General features: G+C 32.9%; 2 protein-coding genes across 2 annotated transcripts in view; one reads left to right on the top strand and one right to left on the bottom strand.

Annotated features, from left to right (window-relative positions):
* LOC134252921 (TBC1 domain family member 9-like) overlaps positions 1-25,109 on the bottom strand; it is a gene marked incomplete at its 5' end in the record, with an annotated part of 49,631 nt that overhangs the window by 16,182 nt on the left and 8,340 nt on the right. The window contains 5 exons of the mRNA XM_062735460.1: positions 7,926-7,986; positions 9,506-9,617; positions 13,587-13,733; positions 15,007-15,101; positions 19,090-19,184. Coding sequence (XP_062591444.1) covers positions 7,926-7,986; positions 9,506-9,617; positions 13,587-13,733; positions 15,007-15,101; positions 19,090-19,184 — 510 coding nt within the window. The remainder of the gene's footprint in view (positions 1-7,925; positions 7,987-9,505; positions 9,618-13,586; positions 13,734-15,006; positions 15,102-19,089; positions 19,185-25,109) is intronic.
* Positions 1,703-5,664, top strand: LOC134252922 (uncharacterized). The gene is made up of 2 exons (XM_062735461.1): positions 1,703-2,071; positions 5,163-5,664. Exons 1-2 carry the CDS (start codon positions 1,732-1,734, stop codon positions 5,600-5,602), a joined length of 780 nt encoding a protein of 259 aa, XP_062591445.1. The 5' UTR covers positions 1,703-1,731; the 3' UTR covers positions 5,603-5,664.

The raw sequence follows: 25,109 nt of genomic DNA on the forward strand, positions 1-25,109 counted from the left end.
ATGCCTCAATATAAGTGTCAGATTTTCTGGCCTAGTGGTTCTTGAGAGGATTCTAAAGATTTTTTCCAAAATATTTTTATGTTCTAATTGGTTGATAAAATTTCCTTGCCAGCAAATACAATTTATCATTAAATCAAATGCTGACTGACTGATTGTTAGTCCATTTTTTACACACTGAGTTGTCCACAGAGTTTTCCATTCCCCCCCCCCAAAACATGACAAGGAGCACACAGTAGGTGTGACCGGTCGGCAGGAAATTCTCACTTCTCCATGGCACCTGATCCCACCTCTGATGTTTGGGAGGTCCGTTTTTGCTCCTATTTTAAAATGTTTAATGGACTAATTATTGGACTTTTGAGCTCAAATACTGTTTGTTATATCCACATATTTCAATGTAAAACTTGGATTCCCTATTGTGGCCTCCTTCCCAAAGGGACCATGATTTGAACAATATAAAATCTACATTATTTAAAGATGCTTTCACATAAGTAATTCTGCTTTTCTGGCCCAGTGGTTCTTTAGAATAATTTATGATCTCACCATAATCCCACCCTATTTATGTCTTTTCTTGATTATCTCCCCTTGAAGAGGGGCTTGGCCCTTGATTTTAATTACATGTATTTTCATTTCCTGTCACTTAAGGATGCTTAATAAGTGTATCAACTTTGGTTAGAAATGGCCCAGTGGTTCTTGAGAAGAGGATGAAAATGTAAAAAGTTTACAGACAAATGGATGGATGAAGGACAACAGGTGATCACAAAATGTTACTTGAGCTAATTCAGCTCAGGTACTGTGAATCACTTTTTATTTGTGAGAACTTTATTTTCGCGTAACTACGCAAGACAGTGTGCTCGCGAAAATTTAATTCTCGCATATAATAGTATTCCCTAAGATTATATAGAGCAATATCCACAATTCGTGAAAAGTTTGTCTCACTAATCAAGAGTCAAAGACTATCTCGCGAAAATAAGGTGTCGCGAAAATTTAGTGATCTACAGTACGCTAAAAAAAACATAAGCATTGAAGGTAATCTCAGTGTCAGTCTGTAGGGTGTTCACTCTGTGATCAGACGGTCATGACTTCGAATCTCAGCTGTGACCTAAATCTGTTAAAGAAGATAAATTATGGGTACTGTTCCAACTGTTCCTTCGCAAAGGGCTTGGCACCTTAAAGTGAAAGTTGTAGGTCTTTTGGTTCAGACCTTAAAAACCGAATACACATATACTTTCATATGGTAGGCATTAGCAAGATAAAGAACCTTCACTGCTCAATGGCATCCATTGTCATTCTTAATAAAGTAAACTGCCCTTCATTTGTACATGGTGACATTTTCATATGAGTGAGAAATTCTCAAATGGGACATGAAACAACATATACAACCAATCGGTCAATCAAATATTATACACTGTAATGAAAATCATGTGGGGAAGTTACATGTAAATTTTACTTTCTATATAATTCAAGACCCACAGATTATAACTCCCACAATATATACAGACAATAAAGTCATGAATGGGTTTAGATAACCCTAAAAGGTAGCACTAACTGCAAGGTCAATAAATTGAATGACTGCAATTCACTGTACTGCAAATTCCCACTGCCTACATACATGTACAAATGGTCATTTTCTCACTATCAATTCAATTCAGGTCAATTCCTTTCATTCACTATCGTTCACTGTCAAAATTCACCAGCTCTCTATAGTGCAAAACAATCATAATCACATAAACAATGATTTTTCTTATATTATTCTTTTTGTGTTGTGTTAACATTTCTGTGTCCCAAATGGATTATAATGCTGCTATTGAAGAGGAAGTCAGCAAACAAGTTTCTCCTCTTTGGACAAAATATTTTGAAATGGAGGCCAAAAATGTGGAAAACCAGATAACAATTAGTGACCTGCAAAAGGAAATTCTTGCCCTGAAAAAGGAGAACAAATTTAAGACTTCTGAAATTTACAAACTAAATCAGTGGTTTAAGCATCAAATGACAACAACCCGAGAGAGAAAATTGCCATCTCAAGATGTCTGCCATTATGTAACTGAACACTGTCCTTCCAAATCCAGACAAGGTACAATTTATTTATATTTCAATCATTGTTTTCTTAATTTTCACATACACATGTATTCATGTTCTGAATAACTAGAACTGTCCAAACGGGATAAAATACCCCCCGCTGGGTTTTTCAGAAGTGCTAAATCATGAATATTTTATGGATCTAAGAGAAGAGAGAAATGCTAAAACATTTTTAGTGCAAATGTAAGTGCTCATTATATTTTTTATAAATGAAACGAAGGCGCAGCCTAATTAAAAAAATAGACTAAATTTATGGACCAGACACGAATTATGAACTTTTTTCAGTGACCTTGAACTTGCATAAATGACCTTGGTTCAAAGTCATGACACAACCTCAGGTCATAAGCAATGGTTTGTGTGAAGTAGTAGATTCAAGTTTTTCCATAATAAAGAAAGATTTGAGAACTTACCAAGTTTATCCATAAGAAAGATATAGACCAGACACGAATTATGAAATTTTTCTTCCAGTGACCTTGAACTTCCCCAAATGACCTTGACCCAAGGTCATAACACATCCTTAGGTCAGGAGGAATCCTTGTGTGAAATGAGAACCTACCAAGTTTATCCATAAGAAAGATATGGACCGGACAAAAATTATGAAATTTTTCTTCCAGTGACAAGTCATGACACACCCTTAGGTCAGGAGGAATCTTTGTGTGAAATTAAAACCTACCAAGTTTATCCATAAGAAAGATATGAACCGGACAAAAATTATTAAATTTTTCTTCCAGTGACCTTGAACTTTCCCAAATGACCTTGAGTCAAGATCATGACACACCCTTAGGTTATGAGCAATCTTTGTGTGAAATTACAACCTACCAAGTTTATCCATAAGAAAGATATGGACCGGACACGAATTATGAAATTATGAAATTTTTCTTCTAGTGACCTTGAACTTCCCCAAATGACCTTGGTTCAATGTCATGACATACCCTTAGTTCAGCAGGAATCTTTGTGTGAAATTAGAACCTAACAAGTTTATCCATAAGAAAGATATGGACTGGACAAAAAATATGAAATTTTTCTTCCAGTGACCTTGAACTTCCCAAAATGACCTTGGGTCAAGGTCAGGACACACACTTAGGTTATAAGCAATCTTTTTTGTGAAATTAGAACCTACCAAGTTTATCCATAAGAAAGATATGGACCAGACACAAATTTTGAAATTTTTCTTCCAGTGACCTTGAACTTCCCCAAATGTCCTTGGGTCAAGGTCATGACACACCCTTAGGTCATGTGCAATCTTTGTTTGAAATTAAAACCTACCAAGTTTATCCATAAGAAAGATATGGACCGGACACGAATTATGAATTTTTTCTTCCAGTGACCTTGAATTTCCTCAAATGACCTTGGGTCAAGGTTATGACACACTTTAGGTCATGGGCAATCTTTGTGTGGAGTAGTAGATTTTAATGTTCCTCCGTAAGAAAGATATGGACCGGACAAGTTTGCACAGACAGCTAGACAGACGGACGGACAGCTAGAATACTAACAGACGGACAAGGTGATTCCTATAAACCCCCCCAAAACTTCGTTTGCGGGGGGTATAATGAATGGTTTACCAAAAAAAAATTCCCAAGCAAAGAGACTTGTAATATTATGACACATGTAAATAGGTCAGCTATACTCTTTATGTTTACATAATAATAAGGAGACACTTGTCTAACAAAATTATTGTAAAGCACACCCCTGCTATAAAAATGTACTATTAATAAATCACATTTTAAAATTAATTTTTTTGCCTTCAAATTAAAGCTTAAATTGGACACAAAATGCCCAAAATTTTTATTTTAATTTAATTCAACTTATTTTCACATCCAAAAAGACTTCCTGCAAGATTCAAAGAAATCTGAGAAGCTTAAAATGTTGATGATTTTTATTCCTTAACTTTAAATCTTTAATGTCATCTGAATTATTCATCCAGATTTGCTTTTTATCTTAAAAACTTTAGAGTTTGGTGAAGTTTTGATACTTCAAAGCTATATTTTGCCCTATAGTCCAAAAATACATGCTGATTATATTTACTTTTCTTTATTTTTGGCCTACACATTCAAGAATCAAGATGTTGTTTTATGGTATTTATCTTTGAATTTGACCTTCATTTTCATGTTATCAGTTGCCATGTTAATTTGAAAAAAAAGAGTTAATTTTACTTGATATTTTTTTCCCTTAAAATCAAACTGGTGATTATAGAATGAAAGTTTAAAAATTTGCATCAAATATGGGGATAAGAAACAGTATTCAAACTCACAAGTCCATATAAACAAATCAGGAGCAGAGCAACATGGACCTCTGAAACATTGAAGGTGGGATCAGGGGCTATGGCGTAGGGAGTATCCCCTACCGACAATTCACCCCCCCCCCCCCTCCCCCTAATATGCTTCACTTCATTTTTTAACAAGTATGTCTTATCAAGCATTACAGACTACATGTATTAAAGGTTAATATGTATATTTCATTGTGATAGGAGATAACATGTTCATTTTATATGCAAATAATTTTCACCTTGTCTAACATGCTGCCAGACCCTTATCAGTGAATAGCTTTAGATAGTTCTCTAGACTATATTGCAAAGCAATTGGTTTTTCAAGACTAAAAATTTCACATTTTTGGGTGTGTCTGTGGGATAACCTTGAAAGACCTTGTTCACACTATCTTAGGAAAAGATTTACATGTTGAACACATCCATTGGCCCTAAGAGTTTTTGGCAAGAATAAAGTTTTCATTAATTTCTCTGTCAAGAAAAATACTGTGTGTTAAAAACTGTCAATATCAAAATTATCAAACCATTTCTCTAGCATTGTTATTTGTTCACAACTTGGAAAACAAATTGGGTCCCTTCCCCATTTTCAGAAACAATTGCCTTTGAAAACACAATCTTTTTTTTAATTTTTTGCTTCAACTTTGTCATAACTTCATGTTTCAAGTGAAATATTGTAGTAAGACTGCTGCAAGTAGTATCATCATGTATGAATGTTTTAATTTCCAAAGACTTTGTAGCAAACAATGTCTAAACAATATCCTCTTCTACTTGTTAGGCAACAAGGTTTTTCTAGAACATTGCCCTATATTTTAATTTTTTACAGACAGACAGACTAGTCACTATGTGGCCTTCAGTGCCTACATTGACAACTTGGGTGGAAATAATCATGTCGGGAACAAGCTCCTATACAACAATGTACTCGGAAACTATGGAAACGGCTATAACAGCAGCAGTGGAATTTTCACGGCACCGTCCGATGGGATCTATGCATTTCTCTGGGTCACCGCAGTTCGTCATGACAACTGGTGCAGTACCAGGATGTTAAAAAATGGCTTTATCCTGAGTATGACCTCCTCTAGTGCCAAGGCCACTGGTTCCAACTCTATCGAGAGTGGTTCAGGAACTGGATTTCTCATAACCTACATGAACCAAGGTGACACGGCCTTTGTGGAAATGAACAATCCCCACGGGGAAACATGCAATATTGTCAGCAATGCCAGGGCATTAACCACCTTCTCTGGGTGGCAGATTACTAGAATCTGATTTCTTAAGCCATCACACATGTAATTTAATTAAATAAATTACTTGTGTATTGAGATATAAAAGGGTAAGTTCCTTGTGTCAGTATGTCAGAAAAGTGACACACACATACCTCTCTTTCTTATAGTAAATATAATCTAATTACCCCATCCTTTTAACATCTTGAATATATCTATTGATAAATAGAGAAGTTGAAGCTTTCAGGTTTTTACAACAGAAAACAAACTAAAACTTAATTATTATGTTGCCCCGAACGAAGTCGGGACGACATATTGTGATTGTACGCATGTTTCTGTTATACGGGCTGTTTCTCGAAGATGGATGGGACAATCTTCCTGAAACTTTCCTCAAAGGTTTGTAGTTGTGTTGTGTGGTCATTAAGTTTCAAAATGCTACCGTTGCCATGGAAACCTGCAAAAAGCCACGAATTTTGTCCACGAGTGTTCTCTCTGGTCCCTTGGACATTCGTCATGAAACTTTATTGATTTAATGATTAGTATCTGTAATTGTGTGTGTTGCGTTTAAAAATTGCAAATTGTCAATAGTTTCCATGGAATAAGTGGAAAAGTGAAAATTCTTTAACTTTGATTTTTAAATCAAAGTACTGATAGTACTGATACGAATTGATGGTTGTCCAAACTTAGCTGATGGGAATTGTTTTAGTGATACAAAAAATGAAAGTCTTGTCCAATTCGGGGCGACATAAGCTATTGCTTACACTAGCAGAATTTTTAGTTTAAAATTCTAATCATCTGTAAGAAGTTATTACTAGCTGACTTTGAACTCAATGCAGACAACTATGGTTAAATAATGCAATGTTGAATAGCATTTTTTTTCACAAAAATTTAATTTTTTATAGAATTTTCAATTATACTCTAATTCCTACATATTTTATTCCATGTTATGTATCACACAATTTCAAAACAAAAAACAGGATAAGCCTCAATTCCAATAAAATCATGCATCCCTAATATTGAAAGGGTCAGCTTCAAATATCATATCTGTATGTGATAATTATATTGACCTTTTACTAAAGTGAACAAGCTTCATGTTGACTACAACAATAATTGACCCCCCACCCCCTTAAATACTACTCAAGAACAAACTGTTATACAATAAATACAGAAAAGTATTGTATGAGGGAGCTAAGTTCAAGACTTTATTGAACCCCTTAAAGTACAACTTTTTAATGATTTGTGGCAGTGTGTGTGTACTTTGGGGGAGGGGGGGGGGCTACATGTAATAGCTTAAATTACTAAGTACATTGTAGTACAGGGCACAAAAGAGATAATTATATTAGGGAATCCCAATTTAAATCTAAATGCCTGTAAGGTTTCCAGATTTTAAAACAATTTTCTTTTTAATTTTGAAACATCTCTTTCAAAACTATGCAGGAAAGATAGGGGTTCAGCATTTCACATCTGTAGTATCAACAATGTTGGAAACTTCCTCTTGCCAATTAAAATAGACAGAATCCAATATATATCCAAGCCAAAAAATCTTGAGCATCCCCTTTCTACATCCAATACCTTTTCAAAGAGGTTCAAAAATTAATGGCCAAAATATATAGATCATGAAACCCCTTTTGAATTCATAAGGGGCGTCGACAAAGGGGCGGAAGGGACAGGCGTCGCCGCCCCAATAATTTTGCCAAAAAAAATGAATTTAAGAAATATGAATTTAAAATGAAAAAAAAAAGAACAGAATTATAAGCTTTATTTTGTAATGACAATATTAGCTTTCAATGGAGCGACAATAATACGAAAACTCTGTGGTCAAGGGAGCAGCAGCAAAGTGTGAAATTTATTGGTTGTACAAAGACGCAAATTGGGATATACCTACCTGTACCTGGCATGTGTAAACAATAAACAGGGTATCCATCGTTCCACGTGCAAATTTGTTACAAATTCTTTTTCAGACCCACAGCTCTACATGTAGCAACGTCTTTTTTTGAAAATTATGTGCTTTGGGGGCAGTATGGAAGTTCTCAACTTTATTTCTTTTAAAGTGCTGGAGTTTGTCTGAGTTTGACCTAACAGCAACAAAAAGTGTGTATGAAAGGGGGTGCAAGCAGCGCCTAATTTTCACATCTCAACACTTAAGAAAAAAAAGACTTTTCTCAGAAAAAGTGAAGAAAGTGGAAAAAAATTGGAGTCGCTCCCTCCCTTTTCCCACATGTAACAGGCCTGTTCATTGTCTATCAATCAGTCGATCGATGTTAGGAAATCTTTAATGAATCAAATTGTAAGCTAATGAATTAAAGAAAAATACTAAAAGACTGGGTAAAACTAAAAGTACTATTTAAAACAACTTTCTACATAGTTACCTTGGCTCCATCATAGAAAAAACAATCCATTATGCAGACTGCACAGTTAAATGGCATCACACTAATGAAAAGAAAATTACAAAATGAGTTGAAATATTGGTCATATATTGGTACAGAGAAATAATATTTGGTTATCCATCAACTTTAACTATATTTAAGAGGGAAAACATATTAAAAACATTTATTGATGACAAAATACTGTATAAGTGAAATTTTCTGAGAGATTAAATTTCACCATGTTTTTTAATCTGTACTAAATTTCAGGGAGTAGTTTTAGCAATTTTAAGATGTCTAGAACATGTGGAAGATATTGGTAACCTCCAATTTAGAATATTCAATATAAGCCATCTCAACATCCTCAATAAATGCCAAAATTAAATATTTGCTAATATTTTGAATATGAGTGCATATGATTATAAATTGCACTCCTTAAAGCAATGAGCTGCAACTTTGATGTCGGAATTTTTTGTTGCAAAACTGTAAATAACTACATGTATTTCAATGACAGAAAAAAAATGTTAATAAACTTTTGTTGTTCATATTTGCAATGGAAGAACTATTTATAAGCTTTGATTGAATAAAAATTACATTACTGTTGTCCTGGACAATAAAGATTTCTTATATAAAAGTGTATATTGGATTGTATATAGAAGTCTTTATTCTGCTTTATTTTATTTCAGCTCATATTGCTTTAAATTGGGTATGTGCAGTTAATGCTTATAACAGTCTTTGACCTTGACCATTGGCCTTTGACCCAAAAAATAATGAGAAAGGCTTTTTCGTTGCCAAATTTGCATCTCTGTGAGCAAGGTTATGAGTAAAATCAGATATGGTACTTTTCAATTAATTTGTGTGTTCACCATTTTTCTAAACTGTTAATGCTTCTGGCCATGACCTTTGACCTACTGAATATTGATTAAATAAACACTTTCCCTTAAGCCATCAGGCATCTTAGTAAATGAGGAATGAGTGTGAAACTGACAGTTTGATTAATGATTATAAAACACAACTGGACAAAGGTACTTTCCAAATCCAATCCACACCTTTTTATCAACCTATCACTATTTCTGACCTTGTTAATGATAGGTGAAATGGTTCTTTCAATTCAGTCTGGAAAATTTTATCTTGTTCAGACCTATCCCATTATTTAAACCTGGGATTTGACCTTTGATTTTGAATCTGTAGCCTTATCCCTCTGCCCACCTAGCATCTCAGAAGCAAGTATACATGTACCAGATTCAAAGGTCAATTGATATTCTATATTTTTCAAAACATATTTAACTGCTCTGAGCCTCTGACTATGACCTTTTAATCCTGAAATCAATAAAGTTAACCCTGTGATCACCGTTCATCTGTAGTTTTCTAAGCAATATGAGACTTCAAGGCCAAAATTAATATATATTTTTTGTTTCCACATGATATGGCTGCATGACCATGCAAACATATATATGATGACTGTGCTTTTTTGCATGTGTGTGGTGCTTGAAGGAATGAAAAGATTGCTCTGATGGTTATAAGACAAAATTGAAAAGTCAGAATTTTGTCATTATGACAGAACATTAATACATAATACACTGTACCTGAGGAATATTGTGAGGAACCATGACAAGGAGATCATACTGAGGAGACCCAGGACCTCTAACTTCTGATGCAGGGCTGGGAGGTTCTCATTAATCAGGTCCTCAAAAACATCTACAAATAGAGACAATCAATAATCAGGTCCTCAAAAACATCTACAAATAGAGACAATCAATAATCAGGTCCTCAAAAACATCTACAAATAGAGACAATCAATAATCAGGTCCTCAAAAACATCTACAAATAGAGACAATCAATAATCAGGTCCTCAAAAACATCTACAAATAGAGACAATCAATAATCAGGTCAAAACATCTACAAATAGAGACAATCAATAATCAGGTCCTCAAAAACATCTACAAATAGAGACAATCAACAATCAGGTCAAAAACATCTACAAATAGAGACAATCAATAATCAGGTCCTCAAAAACATCTACAAATAGAGACAATCAATAATCAGGTCAAAAACATCTACAAATAGAGACAATCAACAATCAAGTCCTCAAAAACATCTACAAATAGAGACAATCAATAATCAGGTCAAAAACATCTACAAATAGAGACAATCAATAATCAGGTCCTCAAAAACATCTACAAATAGAGACAATCAATAATCAGGTCCTCAAAAACATCTACAAATAGAGACAATCAATAATCAGGTCAAAAACATCTACAAATAGAGACAATCAATAATCAGGTCAAAAACATCTACAAATAGAGACAATCAATAATCAGGTCAAAACATCTACAAATAGAGACAATCAATAATCAGGTCAAAAACATCTACAAATAGAGACAATCAATAATCAGGTCAAAAACTTCTACAAATAGAGACAATCAATAATCAGGTCCTCCAAAACATCTACAAATAGAGACAATCAATAATCAGGTCCTCAAAAACATCTACAAATAGAGACAATCAATAATCAGGTCCTCAAAACATCTACAAATAGAGATAATCAATAATCAGGTCAAAAACATCTACAAATAGAGACAGTCAATAATCAGGTCCTCAAAACATCTACAAATAGAGACAATCAATAATCAGGTCCTCAAAACATCTACCAATAGAGATAATCAATAATCAGGTCCTCAAAAACATCTACAAATAGAGACAATCAATAATCAGGTCAAAAACATCTACAAATAGAGACAATCAATAATCAGGTCAAAAACATCTACAAATAGAGACAATCAATAATCAGGTCCTCAAAAACATCTACAAATAGAGACAATCAATAATCAGGTCCTCAAAAACATCTACAAATAGAAACAATCAATAATCAGGTCAAAAACATCTACAAATAGAGACAATCAATAATCAGGTCAAAAACATCTACAAATAGAGACAATCAATAATCAGGTCAAAAACATCTACAAATAGAGACAATCAATAATCAGGTCCTCAAAAACATCTACAAATAGAGACAATCAATAATCAGGTCAAAAACATCTACAAATAGAGACAATCAATAATCAGGTCCTCAAAAACATCTACAAATAGAGGCAATCAATAATCAGGTCAAAAACATCTACAAATAGAGACAATCAATAATCAGGTCCTCAAAACATCTACAAATAGAGACAATCAATAATCAGGTCAAAAACATCTACAAATAGAGACAATCAATAATCAGGTCCTCAAAAACATCTACAAATAGAGACAATCAATAATCAGGTCCTCAAAAACATCTACAAATAGAGACAATCAATAATCAGGTCCTCAAAAACATCTACAAATAGAGGCAATCAATAATCAGGTCAAAAACATCTACAAATAGAGACAATCAATAATCAGGTCCTCAAAAACATCTACAAATAGAGGCAATCAATAATCAGGTCAAAAACATCTACAAATAGAGACAATCAATAATCAGGTCCTCAAAAACATCTACAAATAGAGACAATCAATAATCAGGTCCTCATAAACATCTACAAATAGAGACAATCAATAATCAGGTCCTCAAAACATCTACAAATAGAGACAATCAATAATCAGGTCAAAAACTTCTACAAATAGAGACAATTAATAATCAGGTCCTCAAACACATCTACAAATAGAGACAATCAATAATCAGGTAAAAAACATCTACAAATAGAGACAATCAATAATCAGGTCCTCATAAACATCTACAAATAGAGACAATCAATAATCAGGTCCTCAAAACATCTACAAATAGAGACAATCAATAATCAGGTCAAAAACTTCTACAAATAGAGACAATTAATAATCAGGTCCTCAAACACATCTACAAATAGAGACAATCAATAATCAGGTAAAAAACATCTACAAATAGAGACAATCAATAATCAGGTCAAAAACATCTACAAATAGAGACAATCATTATTCGGGTCCTCAAAACATCTACAAATAGAGACAATCAATAATCAGGTCAAAACATCTACAAATAGAGACAATCAATAATCAGGTCAAAAACATCTACAAATAGAGACAATCAATAATCAGGTCAAAAACTTCTACAAATAGAGACAATCAATAATCAGGTCCTCCAAAACATCTACATATAGAGACAATCAATAATCAGGTCCTCAAAAACATCTACAAATAGAGACAATCAATAATCAGGTCACAAACATCTACAAATAGAGACAATCAATAATCAGGTCAAAAACATCTACAAATAGAGACAATCAATAATCAGGTCCTCAAAAACATCTACAAATAGAGACAATCATTATTCAGGTCCTAAAAAACATCAACAAATAGAGACAATCAATAATCAGATCAAAACATCTACAAATAGAGACAATCAATAATCAGGTCCTCAAAAACATCTACAAATAGAGACAATCAATAATCAGGTCAAAAACATCTACAAATAGAGACAATCAATAATCAGGTCCTCAAAAACATCTACAAATAGAGACAATCAATAATCAGGTCAAAAACATCTACAAATAGAGACAATCAATAACCAGGTCCTCAAAAACATCTACAAATAGAGACAATCAATAATCAGGTCAAAACATCTACAAATAGAGACAATCAATAATCAGGTCCTCAAAAACATCTACAAATAGAGACAATCAATAATCAGGTCAAAACATCTACAAATAGAGACAATCAACAATCAGGTCAAAAACATCTACAAATAGAGACAATCAATAATCAGGTCAAAACATCTACAAATAGAGACAATCAATAATCAGGTCCTCAAAAACATCTACAAATAGAGACAATCAATAATCAGGTCAAAAACATCTATAAAAGAGACAACCAATAAAAAGGAGGTTTTAAAGGAATTTCATAGAAATTTCTATTTTTAGCAACCATGGCAACACAGTTCATCGAAATCAAACTGATGCACTAAATTATGTATCTTGGTGTAGTCTACTTCTGTGTCAAGTTATATTGAAATCAGAATAAAACTGTAAGAGGAGTAGCATTTTGAAAAATTGTTTACAGACAGATGGACAGCTAGACAGCTAGACAGATGACGGACACCTTACTATTGCATAAACTCTTCTGGTCTCTGACCAGTAGAGCTAAAAACAATGCAGGTTTGTATAATATTCAAATTTAAACCTATGGTAAAACAATTTTTCCATTATTTACCGTATAAGTAGAAATTTTTGCGAGGATTTAATTTTGGCATTATTAGTGAGGCTGTTGAGATCGCTAAAATTGAATATCGCTAAAAATGAATTGCGTGTTATTTGTACTAGCTTCTTTAGTGAACATTTTAAAATCGCTAAAATCACTTTTCGCTAAAAATAAAATATCAGTTTTTAAGGAGAAATCGCTTAATTTGCATCTCACTAAACCACTTATACGGTATTTACCTTATTTTGTCACTCCACATATTTTTTTTGAGTGATATTCAAATATTTTGAATCAAACACTGGTTACTTCAAGACAACATTTTTCTGTACATCTCGTAGAAAAAACATATAGTGCATGCATAACCATGAAAATCAACTAGTAAACTTAAAAGTTGAATGTATTTCTTGTATTTTGTCTTTGCTCAAATTAAAAAAAAATAATTCTGATATCTTTTTGCAGTTTTTCAATAAAAAGAAAGAATAAAAATTAAAATGAGCATCAAAAAAAATTTCTTACGCTGGTCGATCAATGCCCCGACCACTTTGGTGTTGTAATAGTCGGGTAAAAGTCGCTCACAAATGGACGTCAATAACCAGAATGCCTCCTCCTCACTAACATACAGCAGTAGTACACTGGTCACAATATTCATGGCCTGGCAGTAACCTTAAAGACAAATATCATTCTCATTGTCTAAAAGAAATTTAAGAGTAAAGTTACTAACAATTTACCTGCTACATGTAAATGTTTCAGCTGTGATTAATTTAGAAAATGGTTGAGATTGTTGTAATATTCAAGATTTTGTAACATGAAACCTCAAGATAATGACATTTGGAAATGCATCTCAAGATCTTATAAAGAGCATTTAACCCCATATGCCTGACCCAGGAAGCATGAATTTTAGAGTTTTGGAAAATTGGTTATGCACTGATAATATTTGAATCAGTTTGCTTGCTAGATTTTCAGTCTGCAATGACATTTTATGCTATGAACTAAAGGTCTCAGGGCTATAAATTTCTCAGTTTTGGTAAAAGGCATGAAATGTGCATTGAACAATGTTTCTAAGCTTCACTAAATGAGTCTCTGAGCCAAAATTTGATTGACGTTGGCTAAGTAAAATTCTAATGCAGAGAGATGGACTGATGGATGACAAACTTTGATAAGGAAAGCTCAATTAATCGTTCAGCTCAGGTAAGCAATGCACAAATGGATCTCATACTTCACATAAATTTACATCTGAGGCTGGATTTTTTAAAATCTTAAAGGCTTCCTGGAAATTTGCTGGAACTACCGTATATACTTGCCTATAAGTCGTTTTTTTTTCTTTTTTTCTTGGAGTTAAATTTTGGTCCAAAACTGTATATCCGATTTAAAGGCGAGTCATAAAAAAATCAGTATTTTTTCTGACAACGAAATATAATATTTTGTAAACATTTCCGAGGATATTCACTGAACAAAGTCTTGTTATTTTTTAAAATTATTTATGCACTCCAAAATTATACATGTACCATAAATACAAGTATTTACTTATTCTACAAATTTTATTTTTGTCTCAACTCTATATAACGTATTTGTTTAATGATAAAAAATTAAATATCAGTGCCATTTCTAAAAAATAATCCTAATTAAAACCAGGTTAAAAATTCGAAACATTGACTTGAATTGGTCATTTGATTCTGGCAAAAAGTTGTACCGACTTATAAGTGGGTCATTGACAAATTCTACCAAAATAAGCTAAAAAAAATACGACCGACTTATAGACAGACCGACTTATAGGCGAGTATATACAGTACACAGAAAATTGAGAAAATAAATCTGATGCAGTTTCAGACCTTTCAAATTTTACGTGTAATAAGTAGATGCCTTTACATTTATCATCGTTAGAAATCAGTAAGAAATGAATAATGTATTACAAAGGTTACCTAACACTTAGCTTTACCTATAGTAGGATTTCTCCAGGCATAAGCAGTTAACACTCGCCTCAGAGCACTGATTCCCAGATCAGACTGGAAGGCAGGATGTTCAGGCAGTGACCTACAATAAGCCATCTGAACCATTAAACTTCATAGGGATAATCATAAACTTGGATTTCTAAATGCATTATCATATTGTTGAAATCTTAAAAGGTAATTATTTTATTTGAGAATTAATTCATGTAGCCATATAATTTCTATAGACATTCTAATAATATAGAGAAAACTAAACTATTTTCCACGATCGTTAAAATTCTCAGTCTAATTACAAGACATTTTGTCAATCTATAAATTTTACCAAGTTATAACTTTTTCTTGCTGCAAATCTGTAATGTAAAACTCTGCATCTCATAACAATATACAGATTATCTAGCCTGTGAACATCTCTATTTTATGACAATATACAGATTGTCTAGCCCATGCATATCTCTCATTTCATGACTATATAATGAATGTCTAACCTGTGAACATCTCTATTTTATGACTACCCAAGTGAAAATTTTTTCAAACAAATCACTCACAAATTGCATACAAATTACTTTAAAATCACTTATAAGTGATTTGTTTCAGTGATTTGTAAGCAATTCATTTAACAAATCATGCTTAAATCACTTTCTACTAAAATGATGACTATGATTTGCTTACAATTTGTTATAAAAGGGTGATTTGCTTGTGATTTCTTTCCCATTTCAGACAATTTCTGAGTGATTTGTTGAACTTAGCCATTCTTCAAGGTGATTTGAACATGATTTCTGGAACTTAGTCTTTCTTCAGAGTGATTTGAAGATGATTTGTTAACTTAGTCTTTCTTCAAAGTGATTTGTAAATGATTTGTTGATCTCATGGCCCTTCTTCAGAGTGATTTGAGAATGATTTACTTCATAACTTCCGCCTGGCTTGCTGATTGGTCAGTATTAGAAACTCTATACCGCCAATTTTCATTTATCAGATTTGAATTGAAATGAAAGGAGCTACATTGTGCTTTTCTAGATTCATACCTCTCTTCTTTTGTTGAAACTGATGTTTTTTCTATAATCATGCAGAATATAGTTTTAAGGTATGTATAACTGTATTATGCTATCATTTCCTCTTGAGATTTAGTTAATATTCCCTATGTTCACATGCAATTTATTGTTCTTCTACCAACAACAAAGTCAGTGGCAATCAATGTTTTAAACTAAATCTATGTAAAGCTAGAAGCTTCAGAAAAGTACTATCGTTTTCAAAGTGTCTAGACAAATGTGTATTTCAGATAAGAAAACATTTACCAACTTCTAAAAGTCAGCAATGTGTGTGTGTGTGTGTGTGTGTGTGTGTGTGTGTGTGTGTGTGTGTGTGTGTGTGTGTGTGTGTGTGTGTGTGTGTGTGTGTGTGTGTGTGTGTGTGTGTTAATGCTTATATCATATTCTGAATTTGGAGCCTAGTACATGTGTATATATCTAAAATACATGATGCTACCCTAATGAGGACACATCCTAGTAAAAGTTTATATTTTAAAATACACTTGCCAAAAGTATTTTGTTCATATACAACAAATACCTGAATGCATGCATGTATGTTTCAAATATTTGAGGGATGGTTACATGAGCATCCTACACACAAGTGTGTAACCACCTGGAGTGATTTGAAAGTGATTTGTTAAACTGAAGTGATTTGTTTGCAATTTATTTGAAATGATTTGTTTGCAATTTATTTGGAGTGATTTGGTTGCGATTTGTTCAACAGAAGTGATTTCTACACGATTTACTCTCAGTGATTTCGTTGTGATTTCCAGGTGATTTGCTTACAATTTGTTAGGAGTGATTTGTTAGCTCATTTGCATGGGAATGTGCATCACTTACAAATCATCTTCAAATCACTGATTCATTAATGATTTCTTAGAGTGATTTGTTTGAGGATTTTTTTTACTTGGGTACAAACAGATTGTCTAGCCTGTGAACATCTCTATATTATCGATATCACTATATACCGACATTGAAGTCTCACTCTATTTTATCATAATATACAGATTTTCTAATCTTTGAAGCTTTCTACTTTATTACTATATACAAACTCACTCTCTCTTATCATTATATACAGAATGTCTAACAAGTGAAGTTTGTTTGTTTGTACAGTGTATGCTGTTTAATATCCCTCTTGAGAATTTTTCATTCGACATATGGAGACGCCACCATTGGACGCTGGAGAGCTGCAAATTTTGTCCTATATTTGGCACTCAGGGCCATTGAGCAGTGAGTGATTTTTTCGTGCCAGCACCTACTGCAAAATGAGACCTTGGTTTATATGGTCTCATCCGAAGGATCACTAACAGGTGAAGACTTTTTATGACAATATACAGACTCAATCTTAGCACTATATACAGAATGTCTAACCAATAAAGTTTTCTATTTTATCACAATATACAGACTCTATCTTATCATTACCATATTTGGCCGAGTATAATACGCATTGATGTAAAATACGCACCCCCCTTTTTGAGTCTGAAACTGAGGAAAAAAAAGCAGTTCGGATGTATTATACGCAACCGAAAAATTTACTAAGCGATGTTCTGAACTTTGAAAATCGCGGTAATTTGTTACGAAAATCGGCGCGAGGATAAAGTGTCAAAAATTCACTGAACACATCTTTTTTAAAATAAACACTTTATAACTTTCTCTTGATCCTGACATTCCATATCGCAGCAATCTCGAGAAAATTATTTATTCATTTATTTCAACAAAGCACAAGATAATGTTGCGTAAAAGTATTAACAGAATTTTTTTTAAGCATAGTTACGGTGATTTTGAAATTATGAGTCGCCATATTCTTAGATGAAATAATTTTATTTCAAGAAAGCATGAGATATTGTTGAAAGTTTTAACAGTAATCATATTTAATTTTGGTTCTAGGTAATCATGCTGAAAATTATGTTACAATTTTTTAACAGTACACGAAATTGAATCATCAAAGTATTTATTTAAGAGGACTACGATTTTTCTCTTCTGAATTTTTGCGGATATCTTATTTTCTAAAGAGCACCAATAAATGATAACGCTTAAGTTTTAGCATAATCCATATTTCATTTGTCAACTCTCAATCATTTAAAAAAGAGGCCGATAAGTATAAGATTAGGTAAAATTACATTTAACAAGTGTTTAATTGTTTAATGTGTCGTAATCAACACATGCTCACACATACTAAAGGTCATAAACCGACCCCCAATTTTTAACAAAGAAAATAATCAAAGCAATTAACAGGACAGTAAATAAACATTGCTCTAACTGTAAAAACATTGCTTTGGAGTCGGTAGACAATTAATTGCCCGGAGGGGTGTTGATAGGTAATTATCATTTGAACAGCGCACGTGTGTCACAACATTGGCTTCCTTTCATTTGGACGTATGGAGGGGTGTTTATGTTGCAGCAGATTTTCGTTGAGTTATTTAAAACCTAAAATAAATTTTTATTTTATTGTATTTCATTAAAAAATGACTTATTACTAATTATCTGGCAGATAAGGTGCATGTGCACTATCACTATGGAAGCACGTGACATAGGCATGAGTGAACGTCTAAAAATAACATCGGTAATGGCGGCCTACTCGGAGACGATCAACATGCAGCTCAAATTACTTTTAACTTGCTTTTTCATGTTATTTTAGTATCAAAAGATTATGAAAGTGACATTTTTAACAAGCATACCTTCCAACAATAACTTTCCGAAGTTTAAAATATGGCGATAAACAAAAGAAATTGCATATGTCTCTAGGTAATACTACGGTATGTATGTATGATAGCCGTGTTTCACCTGAAAGAAAAACTTATCAAAATCCCATTGTGATGTACAATACGCATCCCTTTCTCACAGAAATTTATTTTAGGAAAAAAGTGCGTATTATATTCCCCCAAATACGGTATATACAGAGGGTCCTATTTTATTACTATAAACAGACTCCAGCTTATCACTATATACAGAAAGAATATCTAACCAACGTTAGATCATTCTCTATTTTATCACTATATACAGACATTCAAGTCTCACTCTATTTTATCAGTATATGCAGCGTCTAACCTGTGAAGATCTCTCTCTATCTCATCATTAGCTAGAGTGTACTTCCCAAGGCTTTGTTCTACCATGTTTCTATAATAACCTTTATTTGTAGCCATCTGAAAAAATAAATTGATTTATTCATATTGTTTTGATTCCAACAAAACTTAACAGCAAAAGACAAGACTTAGTACAGTAAAACTTGGTTAGTATCAACACAGATATTGCGAATTCATGGATATAGCAAAGTTATCTTGGATTCCCAGGTATATAAGTTGAACAAATTCCTTATAGAAATATAACAAATTACAGATAATAGCAAAGTAATTTCATAGGTCCCAGTGATTTCGTTATAACAGAGTTTTACTGTGACATGTTACAGCATATTAATAAGATGTTCTTTTATATTTCATAGTGACATTAACTAGCTTCATGCCTCTCCCTTTCATGATTTGCCCCTGAACATCACCATGTGACCTTGATTTTGATAATGACTGTTCTGTTCAGGGCCTTCCAAAATTCAAGGTTATCAGCAAAAAAATACACATGATCACTAATCTCTCTGTCTACCCAGGTACTTAATCAGATTGGTGAGAAGAAAGTGTGTTACATGTATCTTATCAGTGTTACTAGAACAACCAGAGGTTAGTTTGAAGCACCTGTTTGATATAAAATTGACCCAGAAGTTTATATTTTGTCTTAAATGTTCAGAAGTTTAATGGGTCAGATGACAATTAATGAAAGATGAAAACAGAAATAACAAAGGCAGCATAATAACTGTAGAATTATTTTTTCCCACTTTTTGTTCTACAATTTTTCATTATCACATGTATATCATTTGTGTTCTACATTTTATAAGGTATGTGCCAATTCTGTCTCATATGTCTATTCCATATAAGATCCTCACCAGGTTAATAATTCCAAACAACTGTCAACTTCCCACACATAATATGCTCCTTATGATAATAAATAAAACCCCTTAAGGATGTACAACACACCTACCCAAAAAAATTCCTGTCGTTTAATTTTCGTTATTTTTGTATATTAATTACCTGACTATATCTACTGCATGTATGCACATTTTGGACAAAATCGTTCGAGTGGTTTTTGGACAGGAACTTCCAAAAGTTAACCCCCTTTAGTTGTTTACAAGGAGAGAAAATTTTTAATCAATGAACTACTTTAACCTTGATTTTCAAAAAAGCCAGGTTAGATATAAATGTCAAATTTCATTGACTTATTCCTTAAACCATTTAACACAAAAACATCGTCATCTTTTTGATATACATATCATCAAAACAATTTTCAAAGACCTTAAACTGAAAAACTATGAATTATCTAAGCCTTGAAAATTATGTATTTTTCGAATTCAAAATTTTTTTGTGAAAAAACCTGTCTTTTAATTTTGGTAAAAAACTTTCTTTAGGTAGCTGGTAGTAAGAATAATCTTCATAATTTTTTGTATAGTTTTTGTACGACCAGTTTTGATTTAATAGCGGAAAATTACCCCCTCCCCCTTTCTCAATAAATTACGCTCCCGCACGTTTTTCAGACGGGGGTCGATCACTTTGCTATGAATCTACAAATACACATTTAAAAAAAAATCAAATTGGAATACTGCTTTTGCTTCTAAAATATATTAACTTTCAAATTTAAAAGTTTTTATATGTAAAGAGTATTTAAATATAGATTTTTAGGCAATTTTTGAATACCTCTACCACCCCCACCCCTTCCTTTTTTGCGTCGCAGACCATTAGCGTTTGACGAAACGTCCTTTACAGTGCAAATATACTAGTATTTCGTCATTTGAATCCCGTAGGTATGCATTTGTTTTTAAATTCATGAATGCAGAATAAATATTGACGTAACTGTTTTTATATGTATCAGGAAAAAATTACTGAAGGATTTTAGTGTTTAGTCCATATATGTGTGCGTTATGCATTCCATATCACATGAAACCTGGATACCAATTCAAGTTATGTTGAACTTGAATATGTTGATTTTTAATTTTATTTCTTTAATTTTATTTATAAAAAATGGTTTATGTTCAACTCTCCTGTGATATAAATGGAATAATTGTAGTTTCTTTCATGTCATTATTTCAAATGAGACAGTATGTGGCCGTGGGGATACGTCGACATTTGCATAGATGTACACCCCTCACGATATTGTACGCATTCTTTCAATGTCGTTGCTTCTAAAGTTAAAATGAAAATTCCGTATTCGTCCACATTAACTTCAAAATATAAAACATTAAACTCTTCATCTATTTCAATTTAAATCGCACATTGATATTTTTAAAAATCTTATAGGCTACGTTTTGTTTTGACAGGTCCAGTCCAAAGACTATTTCTACCTACGTAGGTATTAATAGCTACCTAGGTATTTAAAGCTACCCAAAGTAGCTATTTTTACCTACTTTCTGCTTTACTTGCATTTTGTGGCCAAATGCAGGAACGGCGCAACATAATGAGCACAAAATTTCTTGATACAGTCACACTGATGATGAATATGACAAAAATTTGGCCAAAAAATGAAAACTTCGTATATTATCAATTTTGCATAGAAACTATGTAAAATTGCTGATTCAGGAATTAATCATTTTTTGGCCAAAATTTTGTCGTATTCATCATTAGTGTGACCGTATCAAAAAATGTGGTATTCACCATGTTGCGCCATTTGGTCTTTTGGTCGCAAAATGCAGAAATTATATAAAGTAGGTAAAAATAGCTACTTTTGGTAGCTTTAAATACCTAGGTAGCTATTAATAGCTACGTAGGTAGAAATAGTCTTTGGACTGGACCTGTTTGATTCGAGGAAATGCGAACCGACATTGTTACAGTGACAGAAAGTCAAACGACTTCTGCAATAGGATATTCATAAATGCAGATAATTTCAGTATTAGGCCTAGTGAACAATTCTTTTCAATTCTATACTTACATTGTGTATATGAGGTCTATATATTCAATTCTCGGATTTATCAGGTCTTGCTGTAAATGTATCTGATACTGTGGAAAACCGTGAATAAAGGGAGGAAAATAAACATCTCCTACATTTTCAGAGTTGTTCCTCTTTGGTCAGTCAGGGTCTGAGAACAACATCCATTTCACATGTAAAAAGTCTTTTGTTTGTGTATTGTTGTTTTATTTAATTTAAGAAGAAAAACAATATTTATATATATCGTAAATGCACAAATTGTAATGAAGACCATTAATCGGAATGTTATATAACCAAGTGTACAGAATGAGAATTTCGGCAATAAAATTTTCAGAATAAAAAAAAAATGCTGCACTATGATCAAGAATACAATGAATTGTACATATGAAATGAAAGAAACATTAAGGGATGGTATTTTATGTCTTGCGTTTTACGGAGTTTAATCGGGTTAATCCAAAAAAAAAAAAAATCATTGATTGAGTATGGTACGCATTATCACAGCCAAGCTCCATATCCTATTTTCTTTTATGATTGATATACATCGGGATCGTTTTACTCATCATTTGACGTTAAATTTGACGTCACGTCAAACGTTCAATTGAAATCGCACGAGTTATCTCCCCCAGTGTGTTGTACGTCTTTAAGAGAGGACTTCAGCATTTATGTGATTAAATATCATTAATAACTTGAGGAAACTTGACATAAAGCATCCTAGGTTGAAGGGGAGTTCAAATGAATGGCCAAGCCCCATTACAAGGGGAGATAATCAAGAAAAGATCAAAATAGGGTAGGGCCATTAAAAAATCTCCTTCTCAAGAACCATTGGGTTAATACAAGCTGAAACTTATGTGGAAGCATCCTGGAGTTGTGTACATGTAGATTCTAAATAAATAAAATAAGGGGGTGTAGGGCAGGGCAACAATAGGGAATTAAAGTTAATTTATATTGAAATATATATTAAAAAATCTTTATAAAAATGTTCTTCTCAAAAAATCACTGTGCCAGGAAAGCTGAAACTTATGTGGAATCATCCTCAGGTAAGTGTAGATTCTAAATTGTTCAAATCGTGGCCCTCAGGGGTAGGGTTGGGCCACAATAAGGAATCCAAGTTTTATGTTGAAATAAATAGGAAAAGTAGAATCTTTAAAATTCTTATTCTCAAGAACCACTGAGCCAAAAAAGCTAAAAATTGCATGGAAGCATCCTGGGATAGTGTAAATTCCAATTTTTTTTCAAATCATGACCCCAGTGTTAGGGCAAGGCCATGATAGGGAATCCAACTTTTACATTGGAATATAGAGGGAAAACTTGAAAAATCTTCTCAAGAACCACTGGGACAGGAAAGATAAAACTCATGTGGAAGCATCCTGGAGGTAGTGCAGATTCGAAATTGTCCTAATCATGACCCCCACACATAGAGTGGGGCCACAATAGGTATTACAAAGGGGAAATCTGGTAAAGATCAGCATTGTTAAAGTTACACCAGTTGAGCAAAATTTGAAAGACTTTCGAGATTTTAGTAACTCTTTTTTATCAAAATAATTTTAAATAAAAATACAATGTACATGTAGAGATTACAGAGAATTTCATCCAGAAAACAATATTAAAGGTTCATTTCAAACCAACATAGTAATAATCACAGGATATGTTTCACACTTGAGATCATTATGTCTTGTTTACCAAGCCATGCACACATTAATGTTGTAAGAGCAGAAACTAAGTAAAATGACCGTTTGTGGTAAACAATTCAGAATACAGGAAAATGTTTATATAAATTTTGGTGCATTGCCATAATTCTGTAAATGGGTTGAACAAGAGGCCCATGGGCCACAAAGCTCACCTGAGTCAATATGGCTGACTTTTTCATCAGCAATTTACCGTATATCCGTTTTTTTTCGCGATTATCTATTTTTCGCTTTTTTTGCGATCATTTTTAATACGCAAAATATAAAACACGCGGAATTTATGTCAGCTATAATTTGACATAAAAACATTACCATTTTAAACAAAATGATCTTCAATCATAAAAAATAACTAAATAAAAACTGTACTAATCTACCCCTTTTTCGCAAAATTTCCAACATGCAAAAAAAAAAGGGATATACGGTATTTTTATATTATGTATTCCTATGAAAAATCCCTGATGTGATGCCATCCTATCACAGATGTTGCCCAAACCTACTCTTTTGGGTTATGATTTGATTTGATTTAAACTTGAATTTACACTACCTCAAGATACTTCCATATTAATGTGACAAAACATGGCTTTGCTGCTCAAGTCAGAATACACCACTGATTAAAATAAACTTAAATCTGCACTACCTGAGGATGATCCCATATCAATACGACTTATCATGACAATGCTGTTCTTCACAAAAAATTTATCAGACATTATCCTTGATAAACATGTACTTAATATGTAAAATTTTCATCCCTACTGTTGCCAAATCTCCCTTCCCTTTTTTCCTACATATATAACAGTAGTCTTATGTTAAATTTGATCACCCATTGTGGCCTTACCCTACCAAAGCCATGGGGTCATGATTTGAACAAATTTAATTCTAGACTACATTATGAAGGTTTAGCATAAGTTACAACTTATTTGGAACAGTGATATCTAAAAGATACACGTACTACATGTACCAAATTTTCATTAATTCTTAATTATTTCCCCTTGGAAGTTGATGTGGCCCTCTATTTGCCCAAACTTAAATTACCTTCACACAAGAATATTTATGGCAAGTTTGGTTGAAATTCACCCCCTGGTTCTTGAGAAGAAGTCTAAAATGTTAATGATTTACAGAGGGACAAATGGACAGGCAGACATACAAAAGAACTGTAAAGACAAAATGTGATTAGAAAATCTCAGGTGAGCTAAAAATACCTGGCACTTAGTGTTCAGTCAGTCATCACAAACAAGTACATGTAATCATGCATGCAATCACTACTCTAGCCAATACTGTATGTAAAACCAGTTAATTTCAAAATCTCAAAATACAGAGTGAAGATAAATGTAAATAATATCTATGATGTTGAGAACAACACAGTCAATCATTGACATGTTGTTACCAACTGTGAAAAACTATATCTAATGAATGTTGAAATTT

Source organism: Saccostrea cucullata, unplaced genomic scaffold (genome assembly GCF_032062105.1).
Source record: "Saccostrea cucullata isolate Sc308-1 unplaced genomic scaffold, CSIRO_AGI_Scuc_v1 ctg3999, whole genome shotgun sequence".
In the NCBI taxonomy this organism is placed as follows: domain Eukaryota; kingdom Metazoa; phylum Mollusca; class Bivalvia; order Ostreida; family Ostreidae; genus Saccostrea; species Saccostrea cuccullata.

Excerpts from the sequence above, each read along its gene's own strand:
- LOC134252922 (XM_062735461.1), top strand. The coding sequence starts at position 1,732 with ATGATTTTTCTTATATTATTCTTTTTGTGTTGTGTTAACATTTCTGTG. Across the intron at positions 2,072-5,162 it reads TCCTTCCAAATCCAGACAAG|ACAGACAGACTAGTCACTAT; the intron begins GTACAATTTATT and ends AATTTTTTACAG.